This window comes from Sebastes umbrosus, chromosome 16 (assembly GCF_015220745.1).
Source record: "Sebastes umbrosus isolate fSebUmb1 chromosome 16, fSebUmb1.pri, whole genome shotgun sequence".
In the NCBI taxonomy this organism is placed as follows: Eukaryota; Metazoa; Chordata; class Actinopteri; order Perciformes; family Sebastidae; genus Sebastes; species Sebastes umbrosus.
The window spans coordinates 18,254,321-18,270,435 of record NC_051284.1 but is presented as its reverse complement, the minus strand read 5'-3'; the positions used below and the strand labels follow the sequence as shown (position 1 = coordinate 18,270,435).

Sequence of the window (16,115 nt, the reverse complement as noted above, 5' to 3'; positions counted from 1 at the left end):
AAAAAGAAATATGAAAACATAATTCAAAGTGGTAAGCACCCACAGCATACAGCCAGCTGTCTTTCCTGCATTTGTCAGTTTAAACTGTGTTGCTTTTAGCCTGGATTATGACTGTAACTTCTTCATGTTTGTGTAATATCATACAATCCGCGCACCGAGCTTTGATTGGACAGTAGGCGGTGCTTTTATACGAGTTGATCTCTCATCTGGAACATAATCTGCTCCGGAGCAGGTTAGGTGTACAGCATAATGTTACCATGGCAATCTACCCCGGTTAGAAGTGAACCACCGTCAACCACCAAATCCTGCTTCATAGTACAGGCCTCCGATCATCACAGTGCAGGTCCTCTGTTTGGATATCAATAATTTTAAATATTGATTGTATTTGTTGACCAACAATTTGTTTGAAATAAAATGTGTAAATTAACAAAGCTGAACGGAACAAAAGTTATGGTATGTGTTTATTCTCCGAAGTACGAAGTATATGTATTCTACAATAAAAAACACCAAGGGAACATTGTGCAAACCAGGCAAATACAAACAAAGCCCTACTGACATTAGGCATTTCAGTGCAACGTGGCTCAACATCCAATTCACTCGCCGCATAGAAAGGTGCTAAATACGGGATTGGGAGCATTTCTATTGCCTTTCAACGGCTCTCGTCATGGCGACGACAAGCCGGTGGCTCGCAGCTAACAGCGCTAACGGTAGAAACAACGGCGAAAATGCTGACATAGCAAACAGTGTTTACCTGAGGGGTAACCCGGAGGGTGGGTGCTATGCTTCAGCGTCGCCGCCGTCTGTCGGGACGGCGTTAGCTGTAACCGCCGTATGAGAGCAGTGCAGCCCAGCGACCGCGAACCATCCAGTGGTGCACGCTCACATGCACTAACATGTACGAAAAGCATGTATGGCCTGCCCTATGTCAATAAAGTACAGAGAAACTCGGATTACAACACACACAGAGGGAGAGTGACTTCATTCTCTGCTCAGGGAGACATTACTCTACTATATCTTTACATAGACAATAATTGTTTGCTGCTATATTAATGCTCTGGATATCGAATTTAGCACCTTTTAAGTTGTTGATTAAATAAAATTAAAATGCTACAGGAGCCACTCGTGACAATTAAAGGCTTTAAAAGCCTCTTTCAGAATAAAGAACCCACACATTTCCTCACAAATATATAAATACCTATATATATAAATAAAAATTAACATTTCTGTGGCTTCAGAGAAGATAGTCTTGCGTAACAAAGCACTAGTTTTAGGTCTGTGAGATCTTAAATTATCCAGGATTTAGCAAATTTAACCAACATGCTCCATATGTGCCTTGCACCACTGCGTTTAGTGTTAAGACATTAGACTCCTATTTTAAGTTAATTCAATTTCTGAGGCATACCAGTGAAAACCACAATTTCAATAAGCAACTGGTGTATGTTTGTTTTAAAGGACCAGAACACTTCCCCTGACTCTTGGCCATACCTACAGGATGTGCTATAATCTTGTGGAAGAAAGGGAAGTCCTGCCCCCTTTCCCTCTATAACACAATGCATTTTCTCACAGAGTTTCTTTCAGTGGTCTTCCTGAAAAGCTGATTATGAGATTATTATTATTATTATTATGTCCATATTATAAACAGAGCATGTATCTACTACTCTACTGCACTGGCTAGCACCACATTAACACCTTGTTTTAACAAAGATCAAATAAAGTTGTTTTTTGTGTGAGCATTAAACCACAAAACCTCCCTGGAATCTTAAACACAGGAGCACTGCCATAGCTTCACTGTACTTGCGGTTACTAAAAGGTGACAAAAATAACTGTTTTAGCTTCATCAAGTTTTCTTATCCAGTACAGATGTAGCAATCCATTTATCTTAGAACACGGAAATAAAAACAACGCTATTATGTTTAAGCTTTTCAGAAGGAGCAATGAAAGAAGTCATCCTGAAAATTATTATGCTTCGCAAAGAAATCGGAACAAAAACTAACCCAGAAGGACTTCTGCTCTCTCTTATACGCTGTGCATCACCAGCACTGCTACTCCACTAAAAGGTTCTACTGGCTTTGCAAGAGTTCAACGCCTATAAAATAATATACAGAAAAGGTAATTAATCGCTTTGAGGGGTCGCCTGTGAACCTTGGCGTGCCAGTCAGGACCCATTTCCAACAGTTCCACAGCTGTTCACTATTGCTTCGGGAATTTTTTTGTGTCCACACACATTAAACTAATGCTCCAATAGGACTACCTGCTTTGAGAGTAACACTCATCTCATCCATACATACATCCATACACACACACATACATACATACTGTACATATTCTCCTGTAATCCTCTGGACTGGATTAACGGCTTCTTCTTAGCCTAGGAGCCCAGTGTGTTGACGCGTGCCATTCGCAGTTTGAGGCTGTGCAGGAGGTGTTTAGGCAAGCAGTCCCAGTAACTGGACAAACGCTCCCGGTGCTGCAGAACAGCCTCCATACAGAACCTGGAGAGTGTGGACAGGAAAATATGAGCACAAAATAATAAAAGGAGAACATCTCAGCTGGAGCTGCAATGATTAACTGATTAGTTGTCAACTATTAAATTAATCGCCAACTATTTTGATAATCAATTAATCGTTTTGAGTCATTTTTTCAAGAAAAAGAGTCAATTCTCTGATTCCAGCTTTTTAAATGTGAATATTTTCTGGTTTCTTTACTCCTCTGTGACATTAAACTGAATATCTTTGAGTTTGGGACAAAACAAGACATTTGAGGATTTCATCTTTGGCTTTTCTGACATTTTATAGAGCAAACAATCGATTAATCAAGAAAATTGACAGATTAATCGACAATGAAAATAATTGTTATTTGCAGCCCTAATCTCAGTTTCTCATGTAAATAAATTCACACTCACCGAACTAGTGATTTGGGCTGAACGTTGAAAACCAGTAACTCGTTGCTGTGAGCCTGTTGAGTAAAAAAAAAAAAGGAGTTCAATTGAGTAGAAAACATTTTAATGTATTTAAAAAAAAAAAAAAAAAGTATGTTATATTAAGATATGACTTGCAGCTTACAGCTCTGTGATGAGACAACAAGTTGTTGGCACACCCTCCAAACACAAACACCTCTCCATCAGGACCGGAGCATGCTGTGTGCCACAGCCTGAAATACACACAGCACAATGTCAGGAACTGTCTACATACAGTATGTTCGCTCACAGACACACACCCAAATGAGTGGTCATCCCCCAGAGTCATTTAGCTGAAATGTAATGTGAACACTAATGTTTGTGAGCTTGTAGATTAAGATGAGAGGATTACCTCGGGCTCTCCGTGTGACTGTGTTTGAAGGGCTTCCATTCATTTTTGCTCACATAGTACAGCCAAGCATCACCTGAAAAACAGAGAACTCTGTGAGACCAGTGATCATTTTGAGGGCAGCGAGGGATTATTTGCTACTCCAGAACAAGTCAGACTCACTCAGTGTCTCTCTGTCTGTGGTGAAACCTCCAAATAAGAAGATGTGATCTGGTGACACAGGGCTGAAGGAGTGCCAAGACCGGCCGACAGGACCCTGCTGGGGAACGCTCCTATAACAGGGTGAGAAGGGACACATTATAGCAAGAAAAACACAACTGAGAGAATGCTCAAAGTTGAGCATGCTCCAAAGGAAAAAGTGGAAGAAAGATGTATAACTTTTGAGGCACGTTAGATTCACGCATTCACAAAAGATGACCGGCTATTAAAATGCTTTTAAACTGTCATCTTCCCAGATTATTCTGTGGTGGGACCAACGTAAATGAAAAGTACACCACTTACATTTCATGCCACGCCCACGTGTCCAGGTCAATGTAGTACAGGTCATTTAGTCTGTAGTTCTGTGGACCAAAGGATATGGGAGTTGGAATAAATTTGATAGTGAACAGGTAAAGTAACATCAACCATATGACAAGAATTCACAACAAAGAGGCTCGATAGACAATCACATCTTAGATTCCTAGTTTTAATTTCCTTACCTTGTATCGTCCCCCGAACACATAGCCTCTGTTACCAACTGTGGCACAAGCATGAGCTGCTCTGGGTGATGGGGTGTTCCCCTACATCGGGCCATACCAACAGAGAGAGAATGGATGTCAAATATTTCTCAGTGGTTATTCTAATATTCCTCAAGAGTCACAGTAAAAAAAACAACTCTGATTATGACAGGATAATGACAAGGACGATGGATGAGAAATGGAGAGGCTTTTGTTTGCTATTGAGCGGCAAGTTGACTCTCAACACATTCATGCATGCGAGTGTGTGATGAAGTTGTGTGAGGTGAAACTGGTAGTGTCTGTGTATGTGTTTACCGTGGTGTTGGGCTGGCTCCATGTGGATGTCTCCAGGTCCAGGATGTGGATGTGGTTGTTCCAACCTCTTCCAGGGCTGTCCCACTGTAGCAGCAACAATAATACATGATTTTTTTTAAGTCAAATGTTATAAAAACAGTGTCTTTACAGGAAAAAGACACTCCAGCTTTTTTGTATAACTTTCTATGAATATAAATTGCTTTAAACTAATAACATTTTGAAATAAACACTGATAAAAAAGATGCAACACTTGAAGTCAGTGTTTATCGTGTCAAGAGGATTTTTGTTTACGGACCACAAGTGAGGATGATTCATCATATTCAAAAGTCCCTTGATGAAGTCCTTGTGCAGCGTAGCCATAGCCCCCAAAGAATATAAGTCTGTGGAAACAATATCAGACAAAAATCACTTAAAATATCTCCCCAAAGATAACAATCTGTGATCACTCTTGTGAATTTACTATTTTGTATTAACCACCCATACTATGGTTAATGTGATCACATGGCTGAAACTTGATGGCCACATTAACATGTTCTGAAGTGTGCCATCTGTTTAACATTAAAAGGTCTTATTGATAACATTTTTATGTAGGCAAAAACATTAAAAAAAAATAATACATCCAAAGAGCTTTTAGAAAGGTGCTGAAAAAAAAAAATATATACAATTGAGAATTTATCATTTTAAAAAATTTGACTGGTCCAAAATGGATGTTTTGTTTATCGGTGTGGAAGATAGCTGACATTTAGTTCCCACTTCTAACAAGGCTTGTGAGCCAATAATATAACGATGCTGGTATCACGTGTTTCTATTGAGTTTGAATGAACTTTGTTTTATGATGCTCTACCGCTAAGAACAGCTTATCTCCCAGCTGAAACTACAGGCACCTAATGTAGGCCTATAGCTACATGTTGCAAAATGACTACATTACTCTACCACGAAAGATTCATCACTTAACATGTCTGTCTGTCTGAGTCTCACTCCACTCGACCATAAACTATGCAGGTTGTACAACAAACTGTTGTGAAGTGCAATGGAACAGAGGAGGGAGAGTGCAACATCTAGTGGCTGATTGTTATCAATAGCACTTTTAATGTTTACTCAAAATCAAAACCCAGGGAACAAAAGGGTAGTCATCCCTCACCTGTTCTTCTGAACCCAGCACCCGAGCTTGTCCTTGCAGGATGGAGGGATTCCTTTAAGATCCCTCATTTCCTCCCAAACAAGGCTGGGAGCTCTAAGGGCCAGACGGTAGATCTACAAAGCACAAAATACAGGAGTTCTGAAATATAAACAACATGCTGACCTGCTTCACGGTCTTATGATAAAACATGAGGCAATTATTTGAAAATAACAGAGGATGGGTAAGAAATGTGCTTAATGTAACACAAACTGTACCCTGTTTGTGTTTCCCCTGGCGTGATGACCTCCAAACAAGTAGAGGACTCCATCAACACACACCCCACAGCTGCCGGACATGGATGTGTGCAGGTTACCTCCGGCTACATGCTTTGTCCTGTGAACAGTCAGGTTTTTTTATTTGTCTACTTTGTGTGCAAATTACATAAAGTTGGTGCTGATGACAATGGTAAATGAACTCAGAGTATTTAGTCAGCATTTTTCGAGCATATGTGAACACTCCAAAAGAACTCAGACCCCTCTGAAACAAACCGAACTCAGAGGTGGTCGGAGTACGGTTTGCTTCAAGTCTGCATTAGAGTTCGCTTAACCTGTACATTGTGAGCACAAAGCACTCCAGGTTCGCTTTAGGGCTGTCACAGGAACTAATATTTCGATACCAATTCGATGCAAAAATTCTGAAGAGGTGACAGTACTCGTTTTTCTACGGTACCGCAGGTACCATATGTACTGTTGAGGCTCGAGACTAATAGCGTCCTGTCGTACCAGGGACAAAAGAAAATGTGTTTGGATTTTGGCGAGAAACTTGAATAAATACAGTTGTTTGAAGGAGATGTTTTACAGTCTTTACAATATAAAATAGAGACACTATGCATTTACATTTTATGACCACCGCTTGAGGATAGAGAGAAGTGCTATTACCAGACTCCTGACTCCATGTTGTACGTCCAGATCTCATTTCTTGGCAGATACAAGTCAAAGAATCCGTGGTTTTGGGCATTCTTGTACAAAGGGAGAATAAAATATAATTTAAATAAATAAGCTGACAAAATCATAAATGTACTTTTAGGACATTTATGTAATAAACTCCTTACCTTGTATCCTCCCCAAACATACATGATGTTTCTATCAATCACTGCTATATGACCACTGCGCTCAGCTGGGGTGTCCAACTCAAACGATTCAGATGCTTCAGTGTCCAAGGGCTGTTCATCCTCCACCTCTTCCTCCTCCTCCTCCTCTTCCTCGTCCTCATCCATATCGTCATTCACCATCCAAGCAAACAGTCTCTCATCTTCATCTCTGTCTGAGTCATTGTCATCCTCTCCGGCTGGCACATCTCCAATGTCTTCCTCCATCTCTGCCATTCTCTCTGCCATGTCAAATGTCTACTGTCTCCTATTCAGGGCGAGAAGTGAGAAAGAGAAATCATCTTTAGGTTAGTATGACACGATATGATACAACTTTATTGTCAGTTTGCACTGAAATTCATTTTGCATCCATAGGCAGCTCAGTTTGAGAAAAAGCACACATACAATAGACATACTGTTACCATAAACAGACAGACAAGTAAGACCCATCAGACAAAAAACAAAAACACATCACCATTATTCATACATAACCCATTACAAAATGACCATCTGTCCTCTGGATTTACATGTCTTTAACAGCACATTCATCATTATTTAGCAACAAGATGGACAAAAATGTTCTTTAGCCTGATGCAGGTTAAATGTAGGGACTCTAATAGTACTGATATTATTAATATTAACTGATTAAGATTGCTAGTTTTTTCTCCAATAATCTAATTCAAACAGAAAACCCACATTCAAAACAATGGATGTCAGAAAATCACTCATCAGTCATAACAACAATAGACACAACGTGGGCCTGTTATCTCTGTGTACATTGAAATAAGAAGAGTTTGTAATAACAATAGATTCACACCTCTTTGTCCACTTTTATAGCGAGATAAACTATAAACTAATAAAAGGACAACAACAGAGACAACGTTAGCTAGCTGGCAGCAGCACGATTAATGCTGACCTACTTTACTAGCTTAACTATTTAGGTTACTGAATCAATGTTAGCTGGCTGTTTTGTGTTAGAAGGAAGACTAACTGAGCCCCAATTAAAAGAATATAAACGTTATTTGATTAAAATACCTTAAACTACTTGTCTGGTAGATAGCTAGCATGCTAACAGCTGTTCGTCAGTTAACGCCGTTAACTTGATAATACTAAACACTCCGACGACTCAGTGGAAGAAATATACTCTAACATTATATTCCTCAAGTTAAATGTCGAAGGTAATCTACATGTAGTTGCAGGTACAGGTGAATTAATCGTCGTTACCTTGTCGTATTGTCAAATGTTTGTTGCTGCTGCAAAGATTTCAAAAGCAGTACGCCATGTAGCTGAGGTCATGACAAGCGTCCTGGGGGCACGACCGGAAGTTGTCGTCCTCTTAAATGCGCCATCTTGGTGAGGTCGGTTTAAATGACAGATTATTGTGTAAAAATTAAAATTAATAATAATATCGATTTTTTTTTTATTATTTCTTTGCACATATATAAAACTGCACAAAATCCAGTCAATGAAAAAAAAAAAAAAAAAAAGTGTCAGGAGAGGTCAAGAAGCCACTTTATACAAAGGACCTCCCACCCAACCCAAGGAGAAAACAAAAATAACAAAAAAGGAAGAAAGATCTAAACTAACATAATTTTAAAAAATACAACAAAAGTTAAACAACAATAAAGAAGTACACAAAATGTGCAGAAAAACCTAACCAAACAGTGGAAAACGATACAATAAAAACCATGAAATACATACAAAGAACAGTACAGAAGAAAATAAAATATATCTAAACATATCAAAAGATAATTAGACATCATGAATTAAATGTGATGATACTTTCCTTTTAAAATGTTCTAAGGATAACGAGCTCTTGATAACGTGTATTTTTGGTGTTTCATATTTGTACACCACGATATCTGAGGGAGTACTGGCCATGTTTTGTTTTGTGAAAAGGCAGGTGAAGATGATTAACCTTTCTAGTATTATGTGAATGAATTTGAGAATTAGATTTAAAGAAGTTGCTAAACAATGATGGTAAAGAAGAAGGCAAAAACATATATTTATATATAAACACACATATCTGATGAATATTTATGTCATAAACCGAAAGAATGTTCAGTTTCCTGAACATACAATTAAAAGTAAATATGTCATTTTATATTTTGAACATGATAAAGATAACTTGTTTAATTGTTAACTTACTCTTTATGCATGGCAAATTGTTCATACACAAATGCAGAAATGCCATTATATACATTTTAATGAATATATTTAAACTCAAACTTACAACACTAAAAAGAGCAATAAAACTGTCCTACTGTATAGTGAACTCTTTAATGAAGAATAACGTATTTTTTCCCCGTTATTTTCTTTTTTACTGAAGCTTATCCTATTTATTTTCTCACCTCAAGACATACCTATTTTTTTTTTTTTAGACCTGGTGGTTTTAAACACCTCCCAGGTTGTAACATTGAATTCATTGATAAATTACTCAGTATGCATGGTACATTTTTCATATACAAATACCCCCAATTTCACTGTTTTTTTTAATATGAATTTAAAGAATATATTAAAACTCTCAAACTTATAACCACTAAAAAGAGCAATACAACTTGCGTACTGTATAGTGAACTCTTTAAAGAAGAATATATTTTTTCCCCTTATTTTTTTACTGAACCTTATTTATTCTATTTATTTTAATTGTCTTTATGATTTCTGTTTTTCTTATATCCAAAGTCATAGTTCTGACTGTACATGTCTGCAATATTTGTATATTGTATATTTTTACAATAAAGTTTTGGAAAAAGAAATAAGGTCGGCATAAAACAAAGTAGACCATCATCTCGGCACATACCTATTTTTATTTTCAACCTGGTGGTTTTAAACACCTGCCAGGTTGCAGGCTCTCGTATAAAAATAGATAAGCATAAGTCATCCATAAAGAGTCCCCCCAAAAAATTTAACTTCAGTCAACATTGCTTGCAAATGTGAACAATTGAAATCCTAATTTGGCACTATATTAGTGCAATTCAATTAGAAAACTAAAAACTATAGTCTACCTTGAAGACATCAAGGTAGACTATATAATTTTTGAAATTATAATAAAGTAGGGCTGATCATTGTGAATAGAAAAAGATGCCAGGATATTTAGTACAAAGAATAAAACCTTTATTGACAGAACATACATACAAAATAAAACACTACAGCGATTTAATTACCAATCCATTTTAAGAATACAGTATCATACACAAGCAATGTACAAAATGACTGAAACAGATCCTCTTCTAAATCCATGATTTTCTTTAGAGTCCTTGAAGTTTGCTGTGAACACACAAGAACACAAATGATTAGTATGAGTATTAGTGATGGTTGAAACTAGTTATCTGTAGTGAATGAAAGTGAAAGCTCAAGAACAGATCCCACCTGTCCTCAACAGTTCTGCTGGATGGGTAGTACACCTTAAATGTGAAGCCACTTTTTGGGAATGAGCCCTGTATAAATAAATTATTGACAAATTATATTAGGCGGCAAGTGAGTCCATATTGAGACAAGACCAAAACAAAACATTGTTTATCATTTTCTGTCAAAGGATCCTTTTTAGAGCCCTCACTTGTGTTTCTGTTTCTTACCGGGTTGACACAGAGGCAGTCTGTGTTTTTGATGCTGAATGGGTCGTATTTGTCTGCGAAGATGATGACATCAGGGACTGGGTAGACACGCAGTGAGTAGTCGTACGCCCAGAATACAGGACTGACATACAGAGGCAGTGGAGTCAAGTGACCCTGGGATAGGATGGTCTTAACAAACTGGGGAGAAGAGGAGAACAATTCAAATTGTGTTTTGTCAGAAATGAGACAAGTCTGAGTAGTTTACCAATATCTTTGCATTGCTTAAGGAGCACTTAGAATTGATGGCAAAAACTTAAAAATACTACGTATAAAGGCAAATAAAACCTCAGGCAACACAAATAACAATACTGTATGTCTGTTTAATGAGAGGAATTTCACTCAGTACAAAGGTTTGTTCAGAGAAGCTGAAACTCACATGGTTTGGAATGTCAAGATTGTTATTGGGTAACCGGACGCAGTTCCTGCACATCTTGTTGACCAGGTCTTCCCTGATAATGACGATCTCCTGGCTGCAGTACTGGATCCTGACAGGAAAAACCAATCAGGTCACTTTTAGTTTCTAAGAACAGAAATACTGCCAAAATGTCAAGAGTTCAGGGTACACCAGAACCCTGATCACTCTACATAACAAATACTTTGACATTAAATAAATGTGTTTCACCTGCATGGGTTAGTAGTGAACACGGAAAATGGCACCCTCTGACTGAACTCGTCCGTGATGTGATCTGCCAAAGAAGGCCTGAGGAGAACATATTTATCCACATTTGTCCAAACTGAACAAAACTTCCATAATGATGTCAAAAAGCAGATGTCTGTGAATGTTTACCGTGGCAGGATGGTGCCTGGACCAGGGTCTTCAGGGCCGGGAACAAACACAAAGCGAGAACTGCAGGGGTAAGGGTGATCAAATTTAAGTCAAACCAATTGAAACTTGAATAGTAAAAGGTGCCCTGTGGAGTTTTCTTATACATAAACAAAAGCTATGTTTACATTCAGTGTTGCTCACCAAAATATGTGTATCCTTAAGCTCTAACAAAAACGTTGAATGTATTTCCTTCCTCATAAAACATTTGCAAAAAGCATTTTACAAGTATTTTAAACCCAGAATTGTTTACATCCATGTCTACTAGCTTGCAGATTTCTTCTTCTTTGCCTTTGTTGGTGCATTGAAGTATATCTTGGTTAGTTACTGACCCCTATAGATCAGTGGAATAGTGTGAAACCATTAGCAGGAGTGTATTGTGTTCAACAAAGATCAACAAAACAGGGACCCACTCATAGAAAAACAGCTCCATAGCGCTACTAGAGGTCAAAAACTCCACAGGGAACCTTTAAGAATAGACCACATTAACAATTCTATCAGATCCTACCTGCTGTGAATGCTGGGGTATGAACATATAGCATCAGCAAGAGCCTTCAATGACTCTAAAAAGAGAAAAATGTATTAGATTCTGAAATGCTGTCTATTTATCCCTTTATTACATTCAGAGATCTCAAAATCTACAGCATGTTATACTGATGAGCATCCTAAAGTCTCACCTTTGAGTGATTTGATCTGTGTTTTTCCATACGGCGCAGAAGAGAAGTTGCCACACAAAATGAAACAGGTGGGAGGCATCGAAGCATAGCCTGTAAGAAAAAAACAAAGTGAAGCTAAATGTGATTGATGTCTCATAAAGTGCATATTCTGGACCTGTAATGTCTAAGACTATGATTCAATACCAGACCTGAGAACATAATGTTGAGCTTTTCCATCACTTCAACGCTGTCCAGCCACACATCAGAAACAATCACAAACATGGCGTCCTCATTCTCCTCCTCCAGCTGCTTCAGCTTGGCTGAAGCCTTCACCGAAGTGGTGGATGGACCACCGAAGAAGTTCAGATTGCCGTAGTATGCCCTGGTAATAACGCAAGGATTGTCAGTGACTCACTGTTCTGTCACGTGAAGCTACAGGAGCTTAATATCCTGTAAAAGGCAACCTAATGCTGAACTTAAAGGGGAAATTTTGTATTTTTCAATCTGGACCCTATTTTCTTATGTTTTTGTGTCGACGTGGCTAATGGGGGGCAATAATTTTTTAAATCGGTCCAGCATTTAGCAAGAACACTGCAGCCAACAGCTGCTAAATGGGCTGCGATGTAATCACTCGGGGCAATTCCTCACCGTCAATTTACGTCCACTAAAAGCGCTATGATATGTGTCTGACAACATTATGGAAAGGGCCCTACAGAATTTTTTTTTCTTTTCTTTACCTTTTCACTTGATCTGTGTGTCTTGCTCTGAGAAGTGTAACTCTGAAATCTTGTGTAGCATCCACATTGTCGAAATCAGCTATATATTCAGCCATGACATTGAAAACCTTCTAGATAACACTAAGCTATGCTTTCTGTACTCCAACACAACAAACGCAACAACACCGGCACTCCTCTTTCCAACTCTCACTCACGTTTCCACCGTTGTCTTCCAGCAACAAGTCACATGACACAATAACAAACAGACCGGATCAAGCGAATGGTACGAAAAATGTTTAATTTCTCTGTAGGGTCCTTTCCATAATGTTGTCAGATACTTATAATAACAATCTGAGCCTGTCAGTGGCAAAAACAAGCACTTTTAGTGAACGCAAGTTGACGGTGAGGAATTGCCACAAGCAATTACATTGCAGCGTGTTAATACTGGACCAATTTCAAAAATTGTTGTCCCCATTAGTCACTTAGACACAAAAACATGGGACATGGAAAATAGGGTCCAGGTTGAAAAATACCAAAGTTACCCTTTGAACTTGAAATACATATTTTTAAATGAATATATAATATTGTAATTGAAGACTCGATTCTGACCTTGTGCCTGATGACGACTCTGTTGGTGGAAACCCGAAGCCATTGACGTGGAAAACCGAATCCTCGTACCAACCTACAGGACAAAGGGCAAAATGTCACTTCTAATAATGCATGTCATAATACTTAATTCTTTTGCATCTTTTTTCATTTACTAGTAGTAATAGTAGTAGTTATCTTACCCTCTGCAAGTACAAAGCAGGATTCTGTGTACAGGCCATTATGAAACTGGTGAAAACCTTGTTAAGGAATACATCCACTTTAAAAACAGCAAAATACCGTATAACATAAAGTAGTTCTTGTTGACCAGCTCCCAAACATATGAAAGGATATTGCTTTGGACATGTCCAGCTGTACTGTTCCACTTGGGTCCTCCAGGTAATATTTACCCTTAAACAAAAATTCAGAAATGTTTCAGAAACTACAAGGAAATATACATTTTACTGTAAAAACAGGCAGGAAAGCTTCGGAGAACTTCACTAATTCACCTCTTTCATTTGTGTGACCATCCCGAGTACAATCACCTCTCCCAGTTTAGATGTGCTACCAAGAAGTGCTTCAATTGTCTTGAGCTACAAAAAGACAAATCACAAAAAAAAACAATGTTAGTCAAATGCAAAACAGTAAGATGAGTTTTCTTTTATCTTTTAGTGTTTTAAGATTTGTTACCTGAAATTTGTTTTGTCCCTCTTCAACAGCAGCTCCTATTGCAGGCGGGGTGAAGAGCTGGTGCCGATGTATACGCTAAAAAAAATATATATCTGTATAAATACAACATGCAAGCACATACTGGAAATAGCCCCAAAGGGAGTGGGTTAGTTCCCCAGTCTGGAAATTAAATAATGACCAGAGCTTACTGACCTGTTGTAAGATGGTGTAGCGCTCCCTGAAGAGTTCAGCTTTGTCTTTGGCCAATCCACACAGACTGGGAGCTGAGTGGGTCGTCATACTAAGGCTGAATGAAAAAGCCAAAACAAAAACTTTTAAAACTTTGTCTGCGTACATGTAAGTGTATAAACTGGGTCTAACACCAACAGCAAAAACATAGCAAATCTAAATTGAAATAATTTGGGGTTTATTTCACACAAATGAGAAAGAAACGGTCCCTTTACTCACGGTACAAATTTCTTCCGCTCCACACTGTAAATGTATCTGGGCACATCAAAGGCTCCAATGATGTTGAAAACATTATCTCTGGAAGACAGTTCAACAACATTTAAAGCTTATTCAAGCTGGCAAAATGTAGTTTGTAGTATAATTCTTGCATTATGATTGGTTAATAAAAAAAAAAAAAAAAACACTTACATGGTTTCATCACAAGACTGTGTGCAATCCTGAACAGCAATCTCCACCACAGACAGCTCTATCATACTAGAGGACACTGTTGGAAAACACAAGCTGTAGTCACAACCTGCAAACATGCTTCAGGAAAACACAAAAACACATTAAGTGCTGCAGTACAGTGATCTGCAGGGTTGGAAATGAACTTTTTTGTGCACCTGCAAAAAAGCCCTAAAAATGGTATTTGGGACAGCCCTACACTTGAATATTTTACCAGCATTTGACTGGTGCTAGTTTCCAACCCTGGTGATCCTTAGAGACACATAGTGCTGTACTTACATGGTTGCTTTTCCACTGCATCCAGGACCTTTTCAATAATATCATCCAGTTCAGAGGCATTGACAGACTCCAGGGCCTCCACAAGGTATCTGCTGGCTTCACTGGAGCACAAAAACAAGAAAACATGCATGTTGTTATTGTTTCTTCATTTTGACTGCTGATATAGAGCTAGAAAAAGCTAAATTTCCTCAAGACAATGTGTGTGTGTGCTTGCTTTACTTAAAAACAAAATCACTGGGAACATTTAAAACTTCTAAATTTCTTTTATTCCACTTTAGAAACAATATTAACAGGCTGAAATGTTTTATAATGTTCTCTGTTTGCTTGTTAGATATTATACATCAGTTTAAATTTAAGCATTGGAGCATGTAAGGATTTGAAGTGTCACCTTAAGTGTAAACATTGAAAGGAGTTGAGGTGCCAATTAAAGTGTATTTGATGAAAGCAGTTGAGGTTCATCTCTGCAACTCATTGTTGAAATTGGTTATAGTAAGAAAACATGAACATCTACATAAAACCACAGTCTGAATCATGTTATATTGCTTATTTCCTGTTGCCACTATCATAACATTAAGCAGAAAGTATGAACTCCGTCCAGACCGTCGCTGCCTTGGTGTGACATTATTGTGTTTATCTCTCTCTAATGTTACAACATTACCACCAAAAACATTATAACAACGCTTAACTATTATTACAATACATACGGTCGTAGTATAAGTCCCCGCATCTTGAAGCCAGAGGACACTTTTGTCTTTATTTTGCGAGCAACATCCATGGTTGTTGTTGTTGTCAGACTCAAGATTTGGCGCTAAATGTCAACTTCCGGATGTATTTCATCACTTCCTGCTTCTTCTTCGTTGGAGTTTTTTATGGCGGTTGGCAAACAACTTTATGGTGCATTACCGCCACCAGCTGGTCTGGAGTGTGGATCAGGATTCCAACTACTCACTAGTTTTACTGCTAAATAAAATAAATAAAATAAATAAAATAAATAAAATAAATAAAATAAATAAAATAAATAAAATAAAATAAAATAAAATAAAATAAAATAAAATAAATAAATAAAAACAATGATAAAATATGATATATGTATATTATTTATTGTTTATTATTATTTAAATTTATTTATTTATTAATTTTACTTTGTTTTATTTTAATTATTTGGATTGTCTAGGTCTGTGTCCTCCCTTTCTCTCTGAATCCAATTGAAATTATTAAGTCTTGTTTTTTTTTTTTTCTGTTTTTGTTTTTTTTGTGTGTTTTCTCTCTCCTCCTTGTTTTAAGCTGTAAGATTTTTTTTTTTAAAAAACTATGAGACAGCTATAAAAATGAAAATACAGTGGTATAGAATGTTATTATGATTGTATGAGTTGCTGAAACTGCAATAAAATTTAAGTTAAAACAAAAAAATAAATAACACTTTTCCCCAGAGCTTCTTTGTATAAGAGATCACAGCCCAACTTAATTTCTTCAAAAT

General features: G+C 37.5%; 2 protein-coding genes across 4 annotated transcripts; both read right to left on the bottom strand.

The window, feature by feature from the left end:
• Window positions 1–442: 442 nt before the first annotated feature.
• klhdc2 (kelch domain containing 2) lies at window positions 443–7,968 on the bottom strand. 3 transcript variants are annotated; one of them, XR_005210578.1, is made up of 15 exons: window positions 7,828–7,954; window positions 6,568–6,871; window positions 6,395–6,474; window positions 5,732–5,849; window positions 5,478–5,590; window positions 4,632–4,716; window positions 4,337–4,420; window positions 4,004–4,084; window positions 3,807–3,865; window positions 3,468–3,577; window positions 3,309–3,381; window positions 3,063–3,150; window positions 2,903–2,955; window positions 2,317–2,492; window positions 443–920 (listed from the first exon to the last, which is right to left on the bottom strand). XR_005210578.1 is itself a non-coding variant. In XM_037796664.1 (14 exons), the coding sequence occupies exons 2-14, from the start codon at window positions 6,850–6,852 to the stop codon at window positions 2,369–2,371; spliced, it is 1,353 nt and encodes a 450-aa protein (XP_037652592.1). In that variant the 5' UTR covers window positions 6,853–6,868; window positions 7,828–7,968; the 3' UTR covers window positions 1,781–2,368. The 3 variants fall into 3 exon arrangements, 2 of the variants coding, with proteins under 2 accessions (XP_037652592.1, XP_037652591.1); XM_037796664.1 differs by lacking the exon at window positions 443–920 and having other exon boundaries at window positions 1,781–2,492; window positions 6,568–6,868; window positions 7,828–7,968; XM_037796663.1 differs by lacking the exon at window positions 443–920 and having other exon boundaries at window positions 1,781–2,492.
• A 1,727-nt stretch (window positions 7,969–9,695) lies between these two features.
• On the bottom strand, window positions 9,696–15,483 carry pole2 (polymerase (DNA directed), epsilon 2). Its single transcript, XM_037796661.1, has 19 exons — window positions 15,343–15,483; window positions 14,639–14,739; window positions 14,324–14,399; window positions 14,135–14,212; window positions 13,880–13,973; window positions 13,688–13,762; window positions 13,507–13,590; window positions 13,352–13,408; window positions 13,201–13,249; window positions 13,022–13,094; window positions 11,906–12,078; window positions 11,718–11,807; window positions 11,549–11,603; window positions 11,005–11,064; window positions 10,840–10,917; window positions 10,594–10,702; window positions 10,179–10,355; window positions 9,973–10,040; window positions 9,696–9,870 (listed from the first exon to the last, which is right to left on the bottom strand). The coding sequence occupies exons 1-19, from the start codon at window positions 15,411–15,413 to the stop codon at window positions 9,852–9,854; spliced, it is 1,587 nt and encodes a 528-aa protein (XP_037652589.1). The 5' UTR covers window positions 15,414–15,483; the 3' UTR covers window positions 9,696–9,851.
• Window positions 15,484–16,115: the final 632 nt, after the last annotated feature.

What these genes read in the sequence shown, in the direction of transcription:
- klhdc2 (XM_037796664.1), bottom strand. Translation starts at nt 6,852, where the DNA reads ATGGCAGAGAGAATGGCAGAGATGGAGGAAGACATTGGAGATGTGCCA. An exon ending in TGCTGGGTTCAGAAGAACAG is followed by an intron (nt 4,717 to 5,477) that starts GTGAGGGATGAC and finishes TTGTTTCCACAG; the next exon opens with ACTTATATTCTTTGGGGGCT. An exon ending in AGTCACACGGAGAGCCCGAG is followed by an intron (nt 3,151 to 3,308) that starts GTAATCCTCTCA and finishes TGTGTATTTCAG; the next exon opens with GCTGTGGCACACAGCATGCT.
- pole2 (XM_037796661.1), bottom strand. Translation starts at nt 15,413, where the DNA reads ATGGATGTTGCTCGCAAAATAAAGACAAAAGTGTCCTCTGGCTTCAAG. An exon ending in TGCAGTGGAAAAGCAACCAT is followed by an intron (nt 14,400 to 14,638) that starts GTAAGTACAGCA and finishes GTTTTCCAACAG; the next exon opens with TGTCCTCTAGTATGATAGAG. An exon ending in TGGTCACACAAATGAAAGAG is followed by an intron (nt 13,409 to 13,506) that starts GTGAATTAGTGA and finishes TTTTTGTTTAAG; the next exon opens with GGTAAATATTACCTGGAGGA.